The sequence below is a fragment of the Notamacropus eugenii genome, chromosome 1, assembly GCF_028372415.1.
Source record: "Notamacropus eugenii isolate mMacEug1 chromosome 1, mMacEug1.pri_v2, whole genome shotgun sequence".
Taxonomy (NCBI): domain Eukaryota; kingdom Metazoa; phylum Chordata; class Mammalia; order Diprotodontia; family Macropodidae; genus Notamacropus; species Notamacropus eugenii.
In genome coordinates, this window is record NC_092872.1 from 524,691,083 (window position 1) to 524,715,925 (window position 24,843).

The 24,843-nt window shown below is 40.9% G+C and overlaps 1 protein-coding gene across 8 annotated transcripts in view; it reads right to left on the reverse strand.

The window, feature by feature from the left end:
- PTK2B (protein tyrosine kinase 2 beta) overlaps window positions 1-24,843 on the reverse strand; it is a 166,246-nt gene that overhangs the window by 7,394 nt on the left and 134,009 nt on the right. For 7 of the 8 annotated variants that reach the window (XM_072633852.1, XM_072633851.1, XM_072633854.1 and 4 more), the window contains 11 exons: window positions 23,824-23,921; window positions 22,556-22,640; window positions 21,690-21,790; window positions 20,393-20,508; window positions 15,201-15,301; window positions 14,900-14,989; window positions 11,547-11,751; window positions 9,433-9,541; window positions 8,292-8,357; window positions 4,397-4,522; window positions 1,855-2,001 (listed from right to left, as the gene is read on the reverse strand). In XM_072633852.1, the coding sequence (XP_072489953.1) occupies window positions 1,855-2,001; window positions 4,397-4,522; window positions 8,292-8,357; window positions 9,433-9,541; window positions 11,547-11,751; window positions 14,900-14,989; window positions 15,201-15,301; window positions 20,393-20,508; window positions 21,690-21,790; window positions 22,556-22,640; window positions 23,824-23,921 (1,244 nt within the window). The remainder of the gene's footprint in view (window positions 1-1,854; window positions 2,002-4,396; window positions 4,523-8,291; window positions 8,358-9,432; window positions 9,542-11,546; window positions 11,752-14,899; window positions 14,990-15,200; window positions 15,302-20,392; window positions 20,509-21,689; window positions 21,791-22,555; window positions 22,641-23,823; window positions 23,922-24,843) is intronic. The other variant, XM_072633858.1, reaches the window with a different exon arrangement.

A 24,843-nucleotide genomic window follows, 5' to 3' on the forward strand; every position in this document is an offset into this window, starting at 1 on the left:
TCAGTGAAAGAGGGTAATTTTTTTATGAAATATGGGGAGGAAAACTGGGTTCTGGATTAATCATTTATCCTTTTTTTAGATGATGGACATACCGCATGAGGTCTTTTTAGCCCTCCCCTTAGAAGGAACAAGACATCGTTACTTGAGGATTACAATGGGGGGTAGTGAGTAGAACAGCAAAAACTTGAGGTCTCTTGACTGGTTAAGGGTGAGTTTTGGAATTGAAGCCAATGGATGAGCAACTAAGTGGGCCAATCCCATTTAAGTGGGCAGTATTCTGGAGCAAGAGATGTCTTTCTTGTCCCTAGAGGGATCTCTAGGCCTATAGAATCCTAAGCCAAGTCTGGGGACTTTAGATACAGAACAGTTTAGCAAGTTTGGGCATTGTTTTATCTGGAGTCATTTATTTTACATACACTTTACACTCTCTGCTCTCCTGTCATTATTATTTCTATATATCCTTCTTTTTCTTTATGAATAAATTCAAGAAAGCACACACTTCTGGGCTAGAGCGTGTGACAGTTGAATTAAAACAGAGTCAGTGGATGATAGAACCCATTATCAAGGTTCAGGGGCAGCAGTTGCAGAAAGGGAGAAAGTGACCAGAGAATAGTATGGAGATACTCAGGAAGGTGAACCCATGTTGACTAAAAGGCTCTGACAAGGTAGCTGGATCAGGATTTAGAGTGAGACATTAGACATCTGGCAATGAGGAATGGTTGACTTGGGAGTCAGGAAGTACCCAGTTCAAATTCTAGTAACTAATAAAATAGTTGACAATTATATATAGTTTTAAGGTTTACAAAGCACTTCTCATATATTGTCTCACCAGATCCTCACTACAACCCTGTGAGGTAAGTGCTGTCATGATACTCATTTTACTAATGAGAATATTGAAAGAGGTAAGGTGACTTGTTCAGGGCCACACGGCTAGTAAGTATTTGAGGCAAGATTTGAACTCAAGTCTTCCTAACTCCAACTCCAGGCCTCTATTTAGTATGTCATCTAGCTACTACTATAAATAATTAAGAGGAGAGGGAGAGGCAGAGGGAGGGAAAGGAGAAAAAAGGAAAAGGAGAGAAGAAAAGTAGGAAGAGGAGGAGAGAAAAGGAGAAGAGGGTCTTGGAATGACAAGCCAAAGGTCTGAGGTCTAGTTTCGACTCTGACAGTTGATAACTGTGTGACCTTAGGCAAGTCACTCTACATCTTTGGGTCTCAGTTTCCTCATCTGTAAGATGAGGGGATTGAGGAACTGTGCCTCTCCCTTTCACTGGAAAAGTGGGGGACTATGAACGTAGAACATGGTGAAAGGTGTTGGGCATTAGATTTGTTGCCAGGTTTTGCTTAAGTGACTTTTTCTTATTTAAACAGACAGTTTGCTTGTGGAGGGGGGAGGGCATACCTGGAAATCAATGATTGTGATGCAAAACAAAAGGTGTCAGTAAAACTTGTTTAAAAATATAAGAAATAATTCTAGGAATTGAACTAGATGATCTTTCAGTTTTCTCTCAGTCTTGTCACAATACGATTCTATAACTCAATTTCATATTTTTCCCCTCCCCCAGGCTCTCCAAAGCGTTTCACTGCCTGTTATTGGGTAGAAAGTCAAACTGAATGATTTCCAAGACTCCTAATTCTGATTCTGTGACTTTTTTTAAATAAAAGAAGCTTCCTATTTTTTAAAAATTTAAATAAAATATTTTAAAATAATTATTACCTATTATTGGGTAGAAAGTCAGACTGAATGATCCAACACTCCGTCCAACTCTGATTCTGTGATTTTTTAAAATTTAAATAAGAGAATATCCTTATACAGCTTCCTGGGGCCCAGTTCCCATTTCAGTTCCCACTCACCAGGGACTTTTCCTCCTGCCTGAGCCATTGGTAATCTTCTACCATCTGCTTCTGCTGCTTGTCCAAGATCTGACGCATTTTTGCTCTCTCAGCTTCCCACAGCTGCTGGGCCTCCTCTCGACTGCTAGGGCGGACAAAGTCCTCTTCCTGAGATGGCCCAAAGGAGAAGGAAAGGTGTCCTGAGAACCAGTCCTCAGGCTGGTCACAGCCTGAGCAGAGGGCTTTGGTCCAGGCAAAGTGATGACAGAAAGACCACTGAGGACACCCTGGGAAGTCCTCCATCTGCTTTTATTCCATGCAATAATAATATTAATATAATATAATATGATATAATAATAATATTCCATGTTTTTGTTTGTTTTCTTTAGGGTTGTTAAAGATTGAGCTGCAGATATAGGTCTATTATTAGCATTCCTGGAAATCACATACCTGCCTGTGTGGTGGTAATACTGAAGATTATTAGCATTAGGGAACACTGTGTAACCCATGCTTAGGTAGTTGGTTATATGTCACCTTATCAAAATAGGGGTTATTACCATAAAACGAGTTTTCCGATTGGTGCTATAACTAAATGGGTTAAAACATTATGTAAACGTCAGTCATTATTGTTATTATTAAAAGTGCAAGGTGATTTCCACTTAGAAGCCATAACTGTAATTCCAGTAGCTGCCAGTGGGTGACTTAATGGGCCCTATTAATGATTGTGTAGGTCTGATAGGCTCTTACCTGGCATGGGTATCTGAGAAGTACAAATAGCACATGATCTACCCAATGATGTATTTTCCCCCATAAAAATAGAATTCTTCATTAAAATAACAGCATTGTTTAATTAAAACCCTAGAATAAATGTATAAACTAAAATATAGACCAAGATCTCAAAAACCAACAAATAATTAAGTTCAAGTGAAACACCCTTTCTCCTAGGCATAATAAACTTAAGTATTGCTCAGTTGAATCCAATCCTGATTTAATTTTCATTCACATTAAGTGTTTTGTACCTATTCACAACTCAGCTTCTTAAAGAGGAAGGCATCAAATGCGTAGTTCACTGGAATTACTATTGTAATGATCAATCCAGTGTCTCCCTTCCCCATCTGCCAACTTTCCTTTAAAGCCCAGAACTGGTTCTCACTGCCTCCGACAATTTTATATGCCTTCCAGTATTTCAGCTCCCATTTCCTTCAACAGAAAGTATAGACAATGGTCACTTCTGACTTTCCGTATCTCTGTATAAGATGTAAGACCCAGTGTTTGTCTCTTCCAATGAGGAAGCCCTGACAAACAGGGCTACATGCTTTTCCTTCCTCTCCCTTTGACTTCCCTATTGACATTCAAATTATTTTGAACAGAATGCTCAGGATTGCATGTGAACCAGCCTAATTGTGAATGAGGTGGAACTTACCTATCAGAGCTGCTCTCCGCCCAAGTCCTACTATGTCTGAGGTTGTGGGCTGGGCTCCTGGCTCTCTTGATCCCTTTGAAAAGTTATCCTAACCTGACTCCTGCTGTGATTGTCTCCTGGCATATCTATATTTCCCTGTTACTGGTTCTGAGATAACACTGTCTAGATCTCCAGGCAGAACTTGGACTTAGCACCTCCCTCCACACATCTTACTTTCCCTGACCCCTCTCCCACCCCAAATCTCTCCCAGTTATTTTGGAACAAAATTCAACAGGAAAGCAAACTCTCTTCTATAGGAACTTTGCTAGAACATATCTACAAGCACTTAGTAAAACCACAGCTACTTGCAATGTTTGTTCTAGCTCACTTACAAGGAGGCTGGTGTGTAATTTTTGGCTGAGTTATTTGTTATATGTTTAAAATTACCTTTAAATGTCTTTGGATACAAAGTGAAGGGATTAGACTAGATCATCACCATGGACCCTTCCAACTCTACCATTCCATGGATCTATGAAATATATCTGCCAGAACTGACAGCAAGTGTGTTCAGAAAAGCAGCTTGTACCTGACATGCCCTGGAAGTAAAGTGACAGGACAGTCACTTTGCCACCCTGCTGGGCTCTGCTGAGTGACACCACTGCTTAAGAAACCAACATTCCCACAAGTCCCTCCACAAATAGCACTGCTTGCAAGCAGGAGGCAGCAACATCAAAGAAATGGTTTCTTTGGGCAATTCAGCACAAGTAACCAAAGGAAAGAGGTGAGAGAGAATTTCCCCCTTGGGGTAAAGAAGAGCAGCTACTCTGGAGTCGGCTCCTTGAGTCAGCTGGTTTTTATTGCTCACTGAACCTATGCCATTGCCTCTGGAGAGAGAGCCATTCCCCAGGCTCAAAATGGTGAAAGAATGTCATCTGACTGGCCACACCAGAGGGCATGCCCCTGAGAGAAGCTGGCTCATATCCTAGATTCCAGTATTCATAATGGCTAGAGGGTGCCTTCTGTAGGAACCTCAGGCCCACTCCGTGCCCTGGGCACTCCCCAGAGAGTACGATTTCAATGGGAAGTCACAGGGCATCATGCTCCTTCCTGTGAGTTACAACTACATCAAAAGCCAAGTCCCAGCATGCAGATTGTTCTTACCCTCATGCTGTGGCGTTTGAAGACATTGTGCCGGTGGAGAGGTGGGGTATGCAAGGAATTAACTGGTGATGGATACTCTATGGGGCTGGTGAGCGTAGGCGAGCTGGCACATAGACCCTCTGGTACCTGTTTGAGAGAGCAAGGCAGCAGGAGGCACAGGGACAAGGCAAGCGTACACAACAGTTAGCAGCAACATATACGCACACAGGCCACACACACAAGAACCAACACAAGCCAAAAGGAAACACCTGGACAATTCTCAAGAAGTACTTCATCCCTGAGAGACAAGAAAGAGCATATTTCATTGACCCAGCACTTCAGAAGCAGCAGGGTCAAGGTCAGAGCTTATTAGCCTAGTAATCAGTGTACCTAGGTTCCACTTCCAACTCTTATCACTGACTTCCTCATGGACTTGGAAAAGCAACATCATGTCTATCTCTCCTTAGTCAAAGAACAGAGAAACCTAATGCCACTTCTGTCTTCTGTTCACAGTGGGTACTGCAAAATGTTGCTGATTCAATGAAACATGCCTGCTTTCCTAGCTCTGAGAAGGCAGCTTTCCTTCCTCCCTCAGGTGCAGAAGTCCTTTTCCAACCTGGTAAATCAGGTTTGTTCAGGTACAAAGTAAAGCTTAAGTTAGGGCTTCAAGCATCATGGAACCAATTTTTAAAATAATGATGCTTAAACTGTTTTAAATTCCACAAAACATTCATCTTGATTATTTTGTTTATTTTTAAGGTCTGAAATAATGAAAAGAGCACTGGTTTTGGAAATAGCGGACCTTATTTCAAATCCTATTAATTAAAATCTATTTGAGCTTGAGCAGAATTATTTTAATTTTCTTGGCCTCTGTTTCTCCATTTGTAAAATGAGGGCACTGGACTAGATACGCTCTTGGGTCCTAACTCAAAATTTAGCATTCTATGACTTCCTATTATAAGTTATGAAACAATTTCTTGAAGGTATCTGGAAGTAGTGGGAAGAAGGCTACATTAGAAGGCAAAGAATTTTAGGTCTGGTTCCAACTGGGTTACCTACACCCTGTGCCTGTGTGATCTTGAGCAATTTGATTCAATTCGATGGGCATTTATTAAGAGCCTACTTTGTGCCAGGCACTGTGCCAGTATTGGAAAGGCATCATTATAAAGACAAAAAAATGAAGCAGTGTCTGCTTTGAAAACTTTACATTTTAATGGGAGTAAAACAGCATATTCACCTCTTTGGGCCTCAGTGAGTTTCCCGATTTATAAAATGAAGGTGTTGGACTAGATCACCTATAAAGTCATGTCTATTTATGAACTTAAACCAAGTTTTCTATTCCTAAGGGCAAGTTAGACCTGCCAATTTATTTTCCCCCATTGACACTTTTTTAAAATTTAAATTTAATTTTTTTCAATGAACATATATTTTTCTTCCTCTGCTATCCCTTTTCCCCCAAAAGAAAATAAAAACAAAATCCTTGTAGTACATATATTTAGTTAAGCAAAATCTCACATTGGACACATCTAAAAAATATATTAGACCTGCCAATTTGTAACTTTGTTGGTTTGAACCAGTGAGCAGAACCCTGTGGAAGGGTAGACAGATACTTGAACAAAGATGCTGTTGCCATTATCCCAAGAAGATTACGGTACTGTTTCACTCAATTTTGTTTGCTAGAGCCACCTATAAACTCGACATCAAAAGGTAAGAGAGAGGTAGGAAAGGCCAATCACATTCCTAGGAAGATGTGATTGGCATAAGATGATGTAGCAGTAAAGGTCAGAAAGGAACATGAGAGTCCCCCTTTCCCACTTCACACCTTTGCCCAACCACCCAATGCCCTTAGGTTGATAACTATAACTATCTGGTCTGCAGCACCATCCAAGCTGTGGAATTGTAGGAAGCATCAGGGTTGCCTTGACTGCAGAAAAGGATTCTCATAAGACAGTATAGTAGAGGTGAAAGAACCCCAACTCCATTCAAGACTCAGCTCAAATGCTACTTTGCTCAAGAAGCCTTTGTGGATTTGTCTAGGAACTGGTACAGCTTGGAGTTTAAGTGTTGGACCTGGAGTCAGGAAGACCTGAGTTCAAATGCTCCCTCAGATTCTTACCACCTAGACAACTTATTTAAACCTCTGTTTGCCTCAGTTTTTCCATCTATAAAATGGGGATAATAATGACATCTACCTCCCAGAGTTGTTACGAGGATCAAATGAGATAACGTTTGTAAAGGGTTTTGCAAACCTTAAAGCACCATACAAATGCTAGTTATTATCACTATTTTTAGTTCCCTTGCCTCCAAACATTGTATATTTTTAAAAAATCATATCCTTCATTTATATCTGTGAATATGTTGACTCCCCCTAGTACACGTAAGTTTAAGGGCAGGGACTGTTTCATTGTCGTCTCTTTATCCAGCACAGTTTGAGTCACTTGGGGGTGGTGGGGAGGTAATAATACTTATTGATTCACTAACTGAGGAGGTCTAGGCTTGAATCCTAGTTCTGATACGTTTTCTGTGAGAACTTGAGCATGTTGGAAAAATTCTCTAAGCCTCAGATCCCCACATGTAAAAAGGCGACAACAATTCTTAGACTTTCCCAGAGCTGTAGCTGGTACTTCTGGCACCTGTAGCAAAGACCCCAAAATATGCCCAGCCAAGGAGCATGGAAGGTACTTAAATCAACTTACTGAAACAAAATCAGTTGAGGGGGGGGGGGTGGAATGGGGAGAATCCCTGTACCTCTGAACACAAGACTTCATGAGTAGAGAGACTCCAGGACATTGACCTCCATGAGCAGAGGCATGGGGGACCCTGGTATCTTGCAAATGGGAAGGCCACTATAAGAGGAGGGGGTAATACAGGATATGATTGGGAAAGTGGCTCACCATCCAGTAGCTTATTATTGCAACTAATTATTTTGGTTAATTTGGTACTAATTCCAGTTGTTTCTATCAGCTGGAATACAGATGCTATCAGTTCCTTCTAAATTTTGCCCTGGGACAAGGTCAGGGTCACCTCACCCACACCAAATCAACTCTGTTTTGTTACTGGCCTTTACTCTGTCTCATCAGTTACATGTCTACACTGCTGATCTCACAGGGATTTTCAGAAAAAAGCATTTTGTAAAGCTTAAAGTGATAGACATTATAAGCTATTATAGAGGAAGAATACTAGATCTGAATCTGAGCTAGGTGGCTCAGGGCATGAGAAGCTATGTGTTCAAATCCTACCCCAAACCCTTACTAGCTATGTGACCAAGGTTATGTCAACTGACCTTTCCTAGCCTCAGTTTCCTCATCTGTAAAATGAGGGATTGGACTCAATGGTCCCCTCTAGCTTTAAATCTATGATCCTGTAATCACTTATTACTTGTGTGACTGGGCAGGTTCTCTCAGTATCCATTTCTTCATCTGAATGAGGGAACCATACTAGATGATCTCAACGTTCCCATCCATCTCCAATTCTGTAACCCAATTCTTCTTCTTTACTTACTACTAGATTATTACTGTAGGAGATGCTTGGCTGTGAAAAAAAAAGCTCAAAAGGAGGCAGGCACTTACTTAAAGCAAGCAAACATTGCGAGAGTTCTCTGAGGGCAGAGGAATGAAGATTCAGCTTTCTAAAGTGAGGCCCCAGCAGTCCTAAGCAATCGTCACTCAGTGGGGGAGAAGGGAGATGGTAGCTACCAGCTGTTCACTCTTGGGGCCTGGGATGACTCACAATCAAGTTCTGCCTTGGGTTCCCCACGCACAACAAAACAGATCAGGCACACATCTCTTCTTGGATCACCCTAATAAGTGGCTTCAGTTCTTCTTGGACACAAAGCCAGAATTTCGGGCATGATTCAGTGTGAATCAGCCTGAATTCTCCAGCATGTCCCCTGCAGATGCTCTACTGCTGTATTTACCTGGAACTGCAGCTTGGGAGCCAGAAGGTTGGTTTGTGGAGGCAGCTTGTACTTGGGCCGGCTGGGCTGGAAACAAGAAACAGATGAGTTAATCCCTGCAGTTTATCCTGCTCCTTGAGAGGGAGAGCTGAACCATACAGGAAGGGAGAACACTAAGAGGGCAGGAATCCTGGGTTCTATATGAAAAGGTACCTGCTAGACAGGGAGGGTTTAGGAGAGATGAGGGCAACATTAATAACTGTCAGTAGGGATCATCATCATTCTGAAAAAATATTCACTGAATGTATATCACGAATAATGAACTGTGGGGATACACATTTTGAAGCCATGGTGCCTGAACTTAAAAGGCTTATGGGGACAGGATACACATTTGAAAAAAACAAACCATAAGGCAGAGTAGAGAGTGGACAGCTAGGTGATGCAGTGGCTTGAGCGCTGGGTCCGGAGTCAGGAAGACTCATCTTCATGAGATCCAATCTGACCTCAGATACTTACTAGCTAAATCATCCTGAGCAAGTCACTTAACCTTGTTTGCCTCAGTTCCCTTATCTCTAAAATGCATTGAAGAAGGAAGTGGCAAAGCACTCCAGTATCTTTGCCAAGAAATCCCCAAATGGGGTCATGAAGAGCTGATCTCAACGAAAAAAGACTGACCCACAATTCCCTGTGCCAATGAAACCTTAGGTAGGTCCAGTTTTTTTTTTTGTTTTGTTTTGTTTTTTTAATGAACTGAGCATAAAGGATCAGGGTAAAGTAGGGAGAAAGGGTAGAAGATGAGAGAATCCAATTTTCTGATCCACCAGGGCATCAGCTCCAATTCTTGCCTCATAGCTTAGTGGCTCCTCAAGGTTATGTAACTTGTCCCTATTGGTCCCTAGGAAGAAAGATTCCCCAGCATCCTAAGGAAAGCTGATCTCATGTATTTTATTGACTTAACCATCCCATACTGTCACTTGCTGCATATGAATGGTCCAAAGCCTTCTGTGTACACATGTGAGAGGAACTAAGTGGAGGCAAGAGATTGAAAAGCTAAGAAAGAGAACAGCTATAGAGGGAGGTTGGCTGATCCATCAAGCTATTCAATATTCAAAGAGGCCCCTGTATGTATCTCAGCTCCTAGAGGCAGTAGGGTCTGACTTACCTTGGGTGGGGGATCCTGGAAGGCTGTGGGCTCCAAAATTTTGGGTGTCCGATAGCGGGTATTTCTCTCTTGTTCTTTAGCAATCTCCTTCTCCATCTGGTAAACATCACTACCAAGGAGTTGATAGAATTAGGAAAGACAAGCTATAAATCACAGATACCAGGGAAGTTCTCTTTTGCTCTCTGTAAATTTCCTCTGTCTCCCCTCTGAAGTCAGAGAAGGACTTAGGGTCAGATATTAGATTCCCTTTCCATCTACACAAAGCAGATCCTCAGTAAATCACCTATGAAAGGGACACCACTAAGAGACCTCCATGTTCAACAAGGTAGGTTAGTACTTGTGGCTCCTAGAATGGCCTCCTTTCCCATTAGTATAACAGAAATGAACAAAGAGTGGTACGTGAATATAATGGAATAATACTGAGCTGTAAAAAAAAATATGAGAAACTTCAGAAGTCATGCATAAACTGATACAGAATGAGATAAGCAGAATCAGGAGAAGATACACCCAGTGACTTCAGTAATGAAATTAAAGACTCCCCAGATATACTCAAGGATCTAATCCAAGGCCCAGTTTTGCATAAAGTGAAGTTTGTGTTCAATACTCATCTAATTATAAACCTATAACTGTAATAGCATCTCATATTCTTATGGTATTTTAAGTTTTGCAAAGCAAAGAGCAACCTCAGTGAGATAGGTATTGTAAATGTGATTACTTTCATTTTGTTTTTCAATTAAATTTTCTTTTTCAATTATCAAAGATTTATTTGTTCCTTACTGGGAGTCCCCTTCACCAGAGATATCAAACATGTGGCCCAGTGTCTTTTACTTTACTGATTTGCTTGGCCTGCAGAACTCTTGAGTGTGTTCTAAACAAGATTAAAATGTCATTGGGAAATACTTGAAATATTTGAAGTAACTAAAAATACAATAAAACCATTATAACATTACACTTTAAAATGAATTCAATATGCAACCCACAGGAATCCTTATGTAGGGATCAGTGCCCCCATTTTTATGAAGTTTGATACCACTGCCCTACACCAATGAAATCCCAAGTGTGAGCCAAGTAAATCAGTTAATTAATAAGTATTAGTTATTACCACTGCTGGGAAACTAGCCCTGTGATCCTGACAAGATGATGCTAACAGCATAGTATGGTTATGCTTCTTGTCTGCAAGGTAGGCAGGGATGGACAACCTGATGGACAGTTTGTAGACTCTAATGGTCAGGGGTGAAACACTGGGTTGGACATCTGTAGTGCTAGCACATTGTCAACGGGCAAAGGACAGGATCATTTCTAGGGGTGCAATGCAGAGCATCCTTTGGTTTATTTTTCATTTATTCCTTTTTCTTTGCATTAACATTTGGGAGTGAGTTATACTAAACAGTATCATGTAATAGACAGAGTTCTGAGCCTGGAGTTAAGAACATATGGGTTCAAATCCTGATTTAGACATTAGTTGTGATCACCTAGGCAAGTGATCTCTTTGATCCTCAGTTTCCTCAATTGTAAAATGGGAATAATAATACGTATGTATCTTTGTCACAGGGTTGTTGTGAGCCTCAAATAATGTGATATGGTGTGTGCCTGGGACAGAGTAATCCATTAAAAATGCTTTATCTATCGATTTTAAACTTTATAAAATCAATGCTTATTTATTGGGTGCCTACTATAGGCAAAGAGGTTGTTAGGTGACTCAGTGGGATAGAGCACTGGGCCTGGAGTCAGAAAGACATAAGTTCAAATCTAGCCTCATACATTTACTAGCTGGGTGACCCTGGGAAAGTCATTTAACATCTGTTTGCCCATACACACTGGAGAAGGAAATGGCAAACCACTCCAGTATCTTTGTCAAGAAAACTGCATGGACAGTATTGGTGAACTATGTTCCATGGAGTCATAAAGAGTCAGACACAACTATAGGTAAGACCTTGGGTTTGATTTGGGAAACATGGGTCAGTTTCATTCCAGGAGGGTTCACCATTACTGGCTATTTTGGGTTGACTTCCATGCAATCTTGTCTTTTGAAGTTGTCCATCACTGCCTCCCACAGGGTCAATCCCTTGCCCCTCTCCACCCTCTTCCCAAAGCCTCCCTGGCTCCCCACTTACCTAAGGCTGCATACAAGTTCTGTGAAGCGGGGTCGGTCACTAGGGTCATAGTCCCAGCACCTTGTCATGAGGGTATAGAGGATAGGAGGGCAGAGGTCGGGTTTGGGTAGCCGGTCCCCTTTCTCCAACACTCCAATTACATCCTTGTTCTCTAGCCAGAAGAAAGGCTGCTTCCCAAAACTTAGGATCTCCCACATGCACACAGCTAGGAAGAAAAAGGGATACAAAGAGAAAATGGGCTTAGCCACTAGAAGGAAGGCATTCTCACCCAAAGACTTCCCCAGGAGCTGCTTTGACAACTGATATGAACCTCCCAAACCAAATGCCCCCCAAACAAAGGAGATGCCCATCAATTAGGGAGTGATTAGACAAATGGTAGCGTGTGAATGTAACTGAATATTATTATGTCAGAGAGGTGAAAAATAGGAATAATTCAGAGAAACCTGGGAAGACTTGTATGAACTGATACAGAGTAAAGTAAGCAAACAAGGAGAGCAGTTTATACACTAACACACTGTAAAAACAATTTTGAATGACTTAGGAACTCTGGTCAATGCAAAACTATCATTGCAGAGGAGTGATGAAGATTATATTTGCCTCCTGACAAGAGTCATGATGGACTCAAGGTAGAGAATAAGACGTATATTTTTGGACACAGACAATAAAGGAATTTGTTTTGCATGACCATACTTCGATGCTATACGCTATGTGTAATTGTTACAAGTGCTTTGTTCCTTACCTCCTCAAGTTGGCAGGTGGGGAGTGAGGAGAGAAAAAGATTTTTATTAACTGAAAATAAATTTAATTTTTTAAAATGCCCTAAGAAATGACAAAGATAAATTCAGAGGGAAGTGACAAAGACAGAATGATTTAGATAATTATTGCAATAACATAAAGAAAAATAGAATAGGGACTTCAGGAGACTAATGATGAATTCTGCCCACCTTCTGGCAGAGAGATGATGGATTAGAGGTGCAGAATGAGGCATACTTTTATGGATATAGCCAATGGATGGATTTGTTTCACCTGATCATACTCATCTGTTATAAGAGAGGTCTTTTATTGGGAGAGGTTAGTGGGTAACAATGCAAATACTGGGTAATAATTAAAGAAGAAAAGAAAGAAAAGGATGCCAATGAAACTGTAGTGAGTCCGAAAAAAAGTCTATAGAGGTTTTATATTTGATACAAAATGTTAAATAAGTGTGCAAAAAAAAAAAAGCAGAAGAAAGTTCAAAAGCAGACCCAGATAAGCAGGGCAGTTTTATTATTACCTTCAAACATGACCCTGCATCCTCCATCCTTAAAATCTTTCACTATATCTTACTATCTCCTTAAATTATTATCCTATATTTCTCTTCCTTTTTTCACCTAAATTCCTAGAAAAAAAACTACTTTCACTTTCTCCTTCATCCCTTAATCTTTTGACTTCTGATATTCTCCCTCAACTGAAATTACCCACTCCAAAGCTATCCAAAATCTCTTAATTGCCAAATCTGGCCTTTCTCAAACCTCCTTCTTCTTGACCTCTCTGCAGAATTTTACACTATTCAAGACCCTCTTTTCCTGGATTTTCTCTTCTCTGACTTTCAATGCCTCTCCTCTCTCTTGGTTCTTCTCCTGTCTGATTTATCAGACCTTCTCAGGTTCCTTTGCTAGCTTTCTGATTGTGTGTGTGTGTGAAGGTCCCGTGCTGGGACCTTTCTTCTCTTTTCTCTCTCTCCACTCTCTCAGTAAACTTAGCAGATGTTTTCGGTTTAATTATCATTTCTTTGCAGAAAATGCATAGATCTAAATATCCAGCCTCGGGTTAATCTGCTTTAGTCCTATACCATTATCTACTTATTGGACATTTCAAACTGGATTTTCCAGACTTCTCAAACTCCACATATCCAGAATAGAACTCCTTCGTTTTCTCCTCAAATTCATCCTTCTTCCAAACTTCATTTCTGTAGATGGCACCACCATTCTACCAGTCTTCCAGGTTCTTAACCTTGGCATTAATCATCAAATCCTCCTCTCCCTTGCCTCATGTACACAATCAGTTGCCAAATATTGCCTTTCCTACCTCTAACATTTCATGTATGTGACCCCTTTTCTCTATTCACTCAGCTGCTAGCTTAGTTAACCTTCCATCACATCTTGCCTAACTCATTTTATAGTCTCCTAATTGGTGTTCCTGTCCCATGTCAATCCCCACTCCTGACCATCCTCCATACAATCGCCAAAGTGAAGACTAAGTGCAGACTTGGCTGTATTCAATCTAGTGGCTTTCATCTTTTAAGATATAATTTTTGTCTTTTGTCTTTAAGATATAATATAAATCCAAATTACCACTAACAGTCCTGTATGATCTGACCCAAATCTATCTTTCCAGCCTCATTGGACATTACTCCTGCTGCACTTTGAAATCCAACTGAACTGTTCTTCATACAACTTGTCATCCATCCTCTATTGCTCTGCTTTTGCACTGGCCAAGTCCTGTGTTGTAAAATCTGTCTTGTATAATCTCTTCCTTCCTTCAAGATGAAGCTCAGTCAGCCCCTTCTATATGAAGCATCTTGTCTTTGGGTCTATAGGCATAAAATAAGACATATCTTTTCTAAAATGGCCAACATGTGGATTTGTTCTGTTTTATCATACTTGTTTGTTACAAGGTTGGATGAAGATGGTCACTGGAGAAAGGCAGCAATGTAAAGGAAGAAAAGCACTTCAATAAAACATTTGAAAAGGGTGAGTGGGGGTGGGAAAAAAACCCTAAATAACATATAATTTTTTAGAACTAATGATTTCCTGTTCTTTACCCATCCTCTGTGCTGGCCTTACTTGGCAAGTCACTTGATTTCTTTAAATCTCAATTTACTCATCTGTAAGATAAGGAGGTTTGGATTAGATGATCTCTAAGGTCAAGCTCCATGACTTCTTAATAATTTCTGAATATGGAGTTGCTAGTAATGGGGAGTCAAAAGAAAGGACCCTGAGACCTCAGGCCTCTTCTCTGAGAGCTTAACTTATGCAATTAACCCCCTTCTCCAAAGTCACAGGACTATTCTTCAGCCTCATCCACTTTGAATCTTCAGAGCATTCCTGAACCTTAACTAGTTCCCAAATGACTTTCCTTTCATGATAATTGTTTCCATGAGTATCAACAGGCATTGCCCATGGTCAGTCCTTGACTTCACCCAGACCTCAACCCTTCTGGGATTCATTAGTTGTCATGGCTAAGCAGGCAGGACAGGAATGAGAAATGTACTGGCTTCATCCCTAGCATGAATCTGGGATGCCCAACCATTCACCATCAAGGAGAGAAGAGATAATAAATACTTTCCTATGCTTCCCTATGCTTTTACTCACCAAACATCCAAACGTCACTGGCAGTTGTGAACCGACGGAAGTTGATGGATTCCGGGGACATCCATTTGATTGGGAGGCGAGTAACAGAGGCTTTAGGGGGAATGAATATTGAAAAAAAGTTATTTTCAAAACTGGAAAGATCAAAGATGACAATATCCGTCTTTAGAGACCCTCAAGCTGAACTCCCTTCCCTCTCAATCTCTCAACCATTTACCAAACCTAGATCTTCCCAGTTCTGATTCTAGGTTTCATCAGCAGCTCTTGGATGGTAGAGTAAAGATTAGGAACAGTTACTTCTCACCTTTGTAATACTCTTCATCTTCAATGTACCGAGAAAGGCCAAAATCCCCAAGTTTCACGCATTCAGGAGAAGCCACCAAAATGTTCCTGACTGCAATGTCCCTATGGAAAGGATGATGATGATTGATGACAGGAAGAAGAATGATGTTAATAGGAAATGTTGTAGTGCTTTAAAGTCTGCAAAGTATATTACATGTATTATTTCATTCGCTCTTCACAACAACCTTGTGACTCAGGCACTATTATTACCTCCATTTTACAGATGAAGAAAGTGAAGCTGAAAGAGGTTAAAGTGACTCTCCCAGGGTTGCATATTTAGTAATTGTCTGAGAAGAGATTTAAACTCAGATCTTCCTGACTCCAAGTTGAACACTCTATTCATAATAGACAAAAAACTCCTGGAATGGGATGAATGGAAATGAATTCTGGCCAGGCCCTCTGGCATGTGTTACATATGCCAAAGCAGGATCCAACCGCCACTTGTTTCACTCCAAGGAAATATAGTCCCAGGATTTTGGCATCTGGCTCCAACATTCCTTCAGCATCACATCTCCATCACCAATGAATGGAAACCACATTTCCCTCTCCCAGGTAATCTTCCCTCTATTCTATATGGATCATATATGTTATACACACACACACACACACACACACACACACACACCTCCCCCATTACAGTGTTAACAAGCAAGTCAGTCAGCACTTATCAAGGGCTTGCTGCATCGCAGGCACTGTGTTAAGCACCGGGGATGCAAAGAGAGACACATAGTCCCTGCCCCAGAGCAACTCACAGTGTTTTTTTCTTATTTTTTTTTGATAAATACTAGAACCTAAACACATAATAAGAAAAGAAAAAGAATATGTCATGTGCACAACAGAACATAGGAGAGGATTCAGAATATACAGCAATAACTATCATTTCAAGAAAGCCTATTTATAAAATACTGTGCATTATGTTGAAAACTGTCCATCTTTGCTTTCTTGTGGGTTCTCTTTTGTCTCTGCTGTATACTTTTTGCTTTGTTCTTTTTTCTCCCCTTCCTCCCCCCTAAGGAAACAATGTACAAAGAATTGTGCAAAGGTGACCGGATTGCTTCAGAGTGCCCTCGATGGTGTCTCTTCAAATGCAGGAGGCTGGGAAGCCCACTTCTAAGAGAATTGGAATGATGTGAAGAGAAGTGCCTTGGAGAAGCATTGGGGCATTTGTAAGCATTCTGTAACTTGTTCTGGTCTACTAACCATGGGGTTGGGTGAAGCCTCTTTGATTGTCTGCATGGTCAGAACTGGGAGGGCCCTCAAAAAGTGCTAATTAGAACTTCAATCACTCTCTTTGCCTGATTTCTCTTGATGGCTCTCTCCTCTTGGCTCGACTCCTTTGCATTCAGTGAGACAGTGCTATAAAAGGAAAGTCAGCAGCTCCTTCCTTTCCTCACCGAGGCCAACATGTGGTCTATGAATATAAGGCTGAGTTCCTTGCCTACCTTGGCATTTACTGTTTCATTTTAGGTATGGCCTTATGGTTTTCCAAAAGTCAGGAAAATTAATCCTGACCTCAGTCAGGGAAACTAGGGGTCTGGGAGTATGAGGATCTGGGAGTCAGAATTCATGCCAGATTTTGCAGTCAGCCCAGCATTGGTGTCCCAAGGAGCAAGGACCTTTGGGGTTTAGCCCAGAGGTAGTTGAGACAAGGACTCATTCACATTTGACATAACCTTGGTAGGGCCAGAGTTATGTGGAAATTTTGCTAAGTCTGAGCTCACTCTCCCCAGAGATAGAGATGGTATATGAGAGAATATGTCCTGAGGTTTGGGGAGGAAATATTTGATTTTTGCCATTGCAATATCTCCAAAGTAAACATTCCTTTTTAAAGGCCAATTAAATGGAATTTGGGCATCCAAGTGGGGAGAGACACAATGAAGGGGGGGGCTTGAGCTGACAGCATTAGAGAAGAGATACCCCAGCTCCCCAGGGTGCCCCTAGAACCCTGAAGATGAGGTGTAACTGACTTTACTCTGAGGCAATAAGCCCAGAAAATACTCACCACACATATAATATATAAATGTCATGAAAGGAAAGTAACCTCAGAACATTAGTTCCTTGAAGACAGAGATTGGGTTGTTTTTATTTTTTAATTTGTCTCCTCAATACTGGCACATGCATCCAGGTCACAATAAATGTGAATAGCGAATCCCACGAAGTAGTCACATGTATTCAAATCTGCACTATTTGAAGTTAAATTACATAAAATATTGAGTTGGTTCCAACTCAATTGGAAATATGCAGTGTGAATTCCAATTCAAATATATGCAACCATTTCATGTTTCATATTATTCACACTAATCAGGACCTAACTATTGTAAGTATTTAATGAACGTTTATCGATTCAGCGATTGATTTTATTTTTAGAGGTTCTAAGCTTTCATGGTTTGATTACACGTCTTAGAGCTAAGACATGCAATAAAGTGAGAAAGAAATAGTTCCAGACCAGTTTTGTAGATCAATACAAGCTAGATGGAGAAAAGATGATTTTTGTGTAGAACTTCAAGTGGGAGAGCTGGGGAGATCAAGATGCAGGTAGGAACTAGGGCAAATCATTTACGTCAATACTTCAAAGATCTGTGGTTTCACAGGTGTGAAAACTCCCTTCACTGGTGCAGTTCACAGCTTTAGTAGATGGTCACCATGAAGTGAGGTGGCCAAAGAAAAAAAATCTTTATCTGGTGTTCTATCTCCTAATGATGAACCTCACCCAATTTAGCTGGCTGGTCCTTGAATGATGGACATATATATAGTCAGTCCATCATCCCCTCCTTGGAATCTTCTCCTACTTGACTTGAACTGGTAGTGCCCATTCTCCACTGACAAGGTCTTCAGGAGCCCAGGGTCACCTCCCTGGCATGAGGAGACAACCAAGGAAGACTTCAGCAGACCAGGATAAATGTCATCTCTTCTAGGAGCTTGATTCAGTGAAGGACATAGGTACTCTAAGCTAAGTTAAAAGGCCCTCTTCTCCCCAGACCTAGCAATTCCACATCATCCAGAATGAGTTATGAGAACTGACAGCCAAGATGAAGAAAGCAGATCTACACAGGTTAAGAGACTATCTCTAATAAATTCTTAACCAAACAAGAGATAAAGACACTTACAAAAGATCAAAGTGATCATTCTGGTGACATCAAATTGGAAAGCTTTTGCAATGTCAAAATTAAAGTTTTTAGGATAAGAAGAGAAGTGGCTAACTGGGGGGAAAGCTTTTTATCAGATTTCAAAGATACCACCAAGATAGAAAGAGAACTAACAGAAATAATACGGCCAAGAGCCATTCCCCAATGGAGAAATGATCAAAGTATCTGAACAAACAATTCTGCAAACTATTAATAACTATATGAAAGAATGCTCCAGATTACAAATAATAAGAGAACTGAACATCAAAACAACCCTGAGGTTTCACCTCACATTCACCAAATTGTCAAAGATGGCAAAAGATAGGAATAGGCAACGTTGGAGGGGTTAACGCATTGTTGTGGAGCTGCGAATTAGTACAATTAGTCTGGAAAGCAATTTGAAATTATGCAAATAAAGTGAATAAAATGTCTCTCATTTTGACCCGAAGAATCCACTTTGAGGCATATATTCCAGAGGTCATTAAAAAAAGGAAAAGCTCCACATGCATCAAAATACTTATAGCAGCACTCTTTGTGGTAGCAAAGAATCATAAACAAAGTAGATGCTCATTAATTGGAGGATAGCTAAACAAATTGTGATATATGAATATAATAGAATATTACTGTGTTGTAAGAAACAACCAGAGAAGCATAGAAAGATGTACATAAATTGATGCAGAATGAAGTAAACGGAGTCAAAAATAACATACATAATGACTTAAATAATGTGAATGGAAGGAATAACAAGCAGAAACAAAAATGAAAGTTGCAAAATTACAGTCAACAAACATGGCCCTAAAGAAGAGATATGGGAAGATATCTCCCCTATTGACTCCACTCCACTCTTTCACAAAGGTCCATGGGTGTGGAGCACTGCATATGTTTGTAGGCTTTTTCTATATATTGATTAATTTTGGTGACTTTTTTCTGTTACTGTTTTTCTTTTGTTTCTTTAAAAATATTATTTGTAATATGAAATGGCCATCTGGGAACAATGGGAGGAATTCTGGGACATGTCTGGTGATCTTATAAGAAGCAAAAAAATCAATAAAAATTTATGTTTAAAAAGGAACTGATAAACTCAGTACAGAATGAAACATATTTTTTAGAAATTTTCACTATTTTTCTTGCTTTTTTTAACAACATGGCTAATATGGAAATATGTGTGGTATGACTTCAAATGTATAATGGGCATTGTATGCTTGCCTTCTCAATGGGTGGGTGGGGGGCCTGGAGGAAGGGAAAGAATTTTGAACTGAAAATAATTTTTTAAAAAAATGAGAATTTAAAAAAATCTTTTCTTAAGGGATGACCCTCTGAGATGGGGGACAGGAAGGATATAGGGGGATATTTGGTGATATAAAAACAAAAGATATCAATAAATAGTTTTTTTCAAAAAAGAAACCACCTCAGATCAAAAGCAAAAGTAACAAAAGTATAAATATTAAGTGGGATTCAAATGGAGAGATATGAGAAGATACCTCTAACCTACCCCTTTCTGGAGGTGTTACGCATTGCACGTGATAAGACTTTCTCAATGTATCAGTCAGTTATACTAACAATTCCCCCTTCTCTTGTCATATGGGAAGACTGTTGGGGATACGTAGGAGTAGGATACTATGGTAATATAGGAAACAGAAAACATCAATTTTTAAAAAAGTATCTTTAAAAAAAAAATCTCCCCAAATTAAGGGATGGTCCTCATCAATAACCTTGCTCCAGCTCAAACCTCCTGGAGAGTGGGCTACTACAGACTTTCCCCTTGACCTGTTTAGCCTTAAATCAGCACAATGGAGTTGGAAGAAACCAAGTTCTAGAGTCAAAGAACCTGAATTCAAGGTCAAATTGTGAGGCTTACTATTGAGTGACACTGGGTGAATCACTTTATTTCTCAGGCCTCAGATGTTTCATCTTTAAAACAAAAGGGTTGGACTAAATGACCAAAGGTCTCTTCCAGGTTTGGGCCTATGCTCCTGCAGTTCCCTGGACTCTACCACTCTCCCTGTTGTTATTCCCCTCCCCCACCTACCTGTGGACACAACTGATGCTCTCCAGGTAAGCCATGGCTTTGCAGATCTGCAGCGAATATAAGATGAGAGTGAGCACCTTTAGGGAATTCTTATTGTGCTCCAGGTAGTGTCCAAGCTGTGGGAAAAGGGGAAAACATACCATAAGAAAAATGGGCTTGGACTTCTACCAAAAGTGTGAGTATAGGCCTTTAGGTTCCACGCTGTGGTCAGAGTTTTTGCTAAGTCCAAAAGCTACATCTGAGTCAATCCAACCAACACTTGTTAAGCACCTTCTCTATTCTAGATACAAAGAAAGACACAACTGGAGATACAAAGACAAAAATGAAAAAGCCCCTGCCCTCAAGGCACTACATTCTGCTGGGAGGGAACAATGTATATACAACAAAGTAATTACAAATTATAGATCAGACAAATACGAAGTGACTACAGGGATGAGGGAAGGGAGAGAGAATGCCACCTAAGGGGATCAATAGGGTCTTGCAGGATCCTCTTGTAGTATATAACTGACTCATGATCAAAAGATCATAGTCTTGGGAGCTAGAAACAACCTCAGAGGCCATGGAATCTAACTATCTCATTGTTCAAATGAGGAAACTGAGGCACACGGGGGTTAAGTGACTTACATGGAGTCACACAGCTAGTAGGTATTTGAGGTATTCAAAGTCCCCTGGCCTATCTATGACACCATACTGCCTCTCGGTAGGCTATGTTGCCTTCCTCAAAAACTTCAAAGAAGCTAGAGGTTGGAAGTGGAAGAGGTGAGGCAGAACATTCCAGGCACGGGGCCCAGAGAGGTTAGATATTATGGAATGGTATGTATAGTCAAGAAACATGGCAAGTGGAATATGTGAATGGGAGTGAGATGTAAGAAGTTAAATTGTGAAGGGCTTCAAATGCCAACTAGATATGTTTGTATTTTTTTCTTCAAGGCAAATAGGAGCCCGCGAAGGAGTCATATAGACAAACCTATGCTTTAGGAATATCAGCTTAGTGGCTATATGGAGGGCAAATTAAAAGGCAGGGCAACCAAAGGCAGTAACACCAATTGGGAGGTTACCACAATGGTCCAAGTGACAGGTGATGAGGCCATATATGATTATCTAAGGATCCTTTTCTGATGACAGCTGGGAGTCTAGTTACCTGGCTGCTCCTACTGAAAAAAGAAGGCACAGTGCTCAGATTCAGAGCCCCTAATCCTAACATGCCCACACCTAAAAGCCCAGTGTAAAAACCGATCACCAGGTCATTAAGTTGCCCCTACAGAAGCTTCTTTCCTCCCTCCCTCTCTGTGCTCACCTCTCCATATGGGTACAGCTCCATGATAATCCATGTGGGCTCCTCTTCAATGATACCAATCAGCTTCACAATATGCGGATGATCCAAGTTCTTCATTAACACTGGGGTGAGAACAAGAGAGAACACGGTCACAGAAAGCTGGGAGCATAAACAGAAAGATAAAAATGAAACTGAATACTGAGTGATTATGATAACCAAATTTAAGAGATAAAAAAATGTATCTTCTTCCCCGCTTTAATAGAAGTGGGGGACTATGGGTTTAGAACATGACACATATTGTCAGAATCATAAATTGATGTATTGGTTAGTTTTGCTATACTAGTCTTTCCCCCTCCCTCACTTCCCGTTTTATTCCTTTTTATAAGGGATAGATCTCTGAGTAGGAGAGATACATCAGGAACTGAAGGTAATATTAAAACAAAAGATATAAATACAAGTTGAAAAAGATCCATCTTAAAGACTACATCCTGCCCAAAATTAGGGGAATAGTGGAGATGATTGGGGGGGAGGGGGAGAGGCTCAGGTAGAAGGGACTACTCTTCCTTTGCTTCCCAAGATTCCTTGCTTGGACCTCATCAGCAATTCCCTCCCAGTCCTTCTGTCCCCACTGATTCCTCTTCCTTCTCCTCTTGGCCTTCCTATCTCTGAGACTACATTCCAACTTGGAAGCTCTGGGCCTGACAGGATTTTCCTCTTTCTGCCAACATGTACTTGCCTTCCTCAGCAAAGATCATCATCATGATGGGAGATAGGGTGGTTTAGCTCCAGAGTCAGAGGACCTCAGTCTGTGTTCCACTTCTGTGGCTTACTTCCTGAGTGATAGGTCTAGAACCATGATCCTATGACCTATCAGATAGCTGACTTACCTGCTTCACTCATGAACTTCTCTTTATTTTCAAAAGTGCAGTCCTTCTTACAAGTCTTCACAGCCACATTGATCCGCTCTCCTTTCTGCAACCAGAGATATGCTCAGGACCCTTCAGTCCAGTTTGAGAGTGTAGGAAAAGTGTTTCTGCCTGCCCACTTCCCATGGCATGACCCCCATGCCTCACACCCCATGCCCTTCCCATCAAGACTGTGCCCAGGTAAAGTCCAGAAAAAAAGCTCTGGTTTTTCAGTCCTAGTCTTTCTCAGACCAATTATCTCTGTCCTAACTATGCTCCCTTTTCCAGACTAGTACCCACCTCACTTCTGGAAACTCCCCTCCCACTCTGGGATCGTCTATAGACACTTCCAGTTTCCTAGCTGATTTGTGTCTATGTCCTAAAAGATGGGAAACCAATCAAACCAGGCTAGACAGAATTTACCCTCTCCCTATAAATAAAACACACAAATGACCCAGGTCTAGAGCTTCCTTGACCCCAAAATAGTTCCAAGTTACCCAGAAGGTTGGAATAGAGGTACTATATAGAAATTTAATTGTCAAGAATTCTCTCCTCCTGCCATTGGATCCCTGGCTATATGCCTGGTCTAACCCATCCCTGCTCTTTCTCAATCTGCTTTAGACACCTCAGTCCCAGCTCTAGTGTCAGGTAGTCAGTACCCCAGTATCCTGCCTTCCCTGGCTGTCCTTGCCTCCCTTTATGAGAGGCATTATGATATGGTGGAAAGAACCTTGTCTCTGGTTCAAAAAGTGTAGGTTCAAATCCCAACTCTACTATTTACTACCTATATGACCTTGGGCAAGTTAGTACACCTAGCTGAGCCTTAGTTTCCTCATCTGTAATATTAGGATGTTGGATCAAATGCCTGCTACCATCACACCTTATTAGAATTTAAGCTCCTTGAGGGAAGGGACTGTCTGCTTTCATCTTTGTATCCCCAGCGTCTAGCACAGTGCCTGGTACATAGTAAAAGCTTAATAAATGATTTTCACATGTTTCTCCTAGTCAACACTTCCTGTCTCCCTCTTCCTTCAAACTGTACTTCCATTCTATTCTTGGCTTTTGTACTGTTACGTTTCTTATCACCCCCATGACCTCAAACATTTCATGACCAATTCTGCTATGAGATGGTCACAGATTCAAGCTCCTCATGACTTATCACTTCTGCCCGTTACATGTTAATGATGTGGGCCCCAGACCATTTGGTTAAGTAAATGAGAGAGGAAGGGGTTAGACTGGTCAGTACTTACGTGGTTTTGGTAAACACCTTCGTACACTTCCCCAAAGAAGCCTTCCCCCAGGATGCGGCCCAGAACTACATCTTCCCGTGCAACACCATACTGCAGACCTGCGGACAGGAAGAAAACAATGAGCCCCAAAAAGGGGAAAATGTGGTTCTTTCCAGAAACCTTTCCAGGAAATAAAGTACTAGAAAATAGATAAAAATCCAGAACTTGCAGGGACTTTGGTGGACCTTAAGACTAGCACTTACATTTCACAAATAAGGGATCTGAGTCCCAGAGAGGCTAAGTGATTTTCTTAGAATCACACAGAGATACAGAGTCAAGATACTAATAAGTATCTGAGGTAGGATTTGAACCCAGGTCTTCTGAACTCCAAATCTAGCTCTCTAACCATTATATACACTGCCATTTACCTTAAGGCTCCAGGCTTCCTCAGTCACCTAGCCATAGTAACCCTGACCAGGACCCAGGAGTCTAAGCATGGGAGGGGCAGAGTAGTAATATGGAAATCAAAATGAATTGTCATCACTTCAGAGCACCTAGGATAGTCAACGGGTGATTATATGCCCTTGAGCAAGTAATTTAATCTCTCTGGCCTTTAGTTTCCTGGCCTAGAAAATGAGGGAATTGAACTAGATGACCTATGATAGACTCAGAGATTGAGAGCTGAAAGGGCACTCAGAGACAGTTTAGTCCCACCTCCTTAGCTTAGAAAAGAGGAAACTGAGGCTTAAGGAGGTTGTGACTTACCCAAGGTCATGCAACTGATATCATAGTTGGGGTCTGAACCCACATCCTCTGATCACAAAGCCAGTGTCTTTCCATTGTTCCATTCTTATCTCCCTCAAGTCTCATCTAGCTCTGAGTTTCTATATATCTGACCTTCCCTGTTTTCTCAGACCCAGAAAGAGTTTTCCCCTTGGAAGGGCTGGGACATGTCTATTTGTGTTTAGTAGAACCCAGCAGAGTGTCAAGTTCAATACATGCTGAATGAATGAATATTAACATTAATATCATTCAAATTAA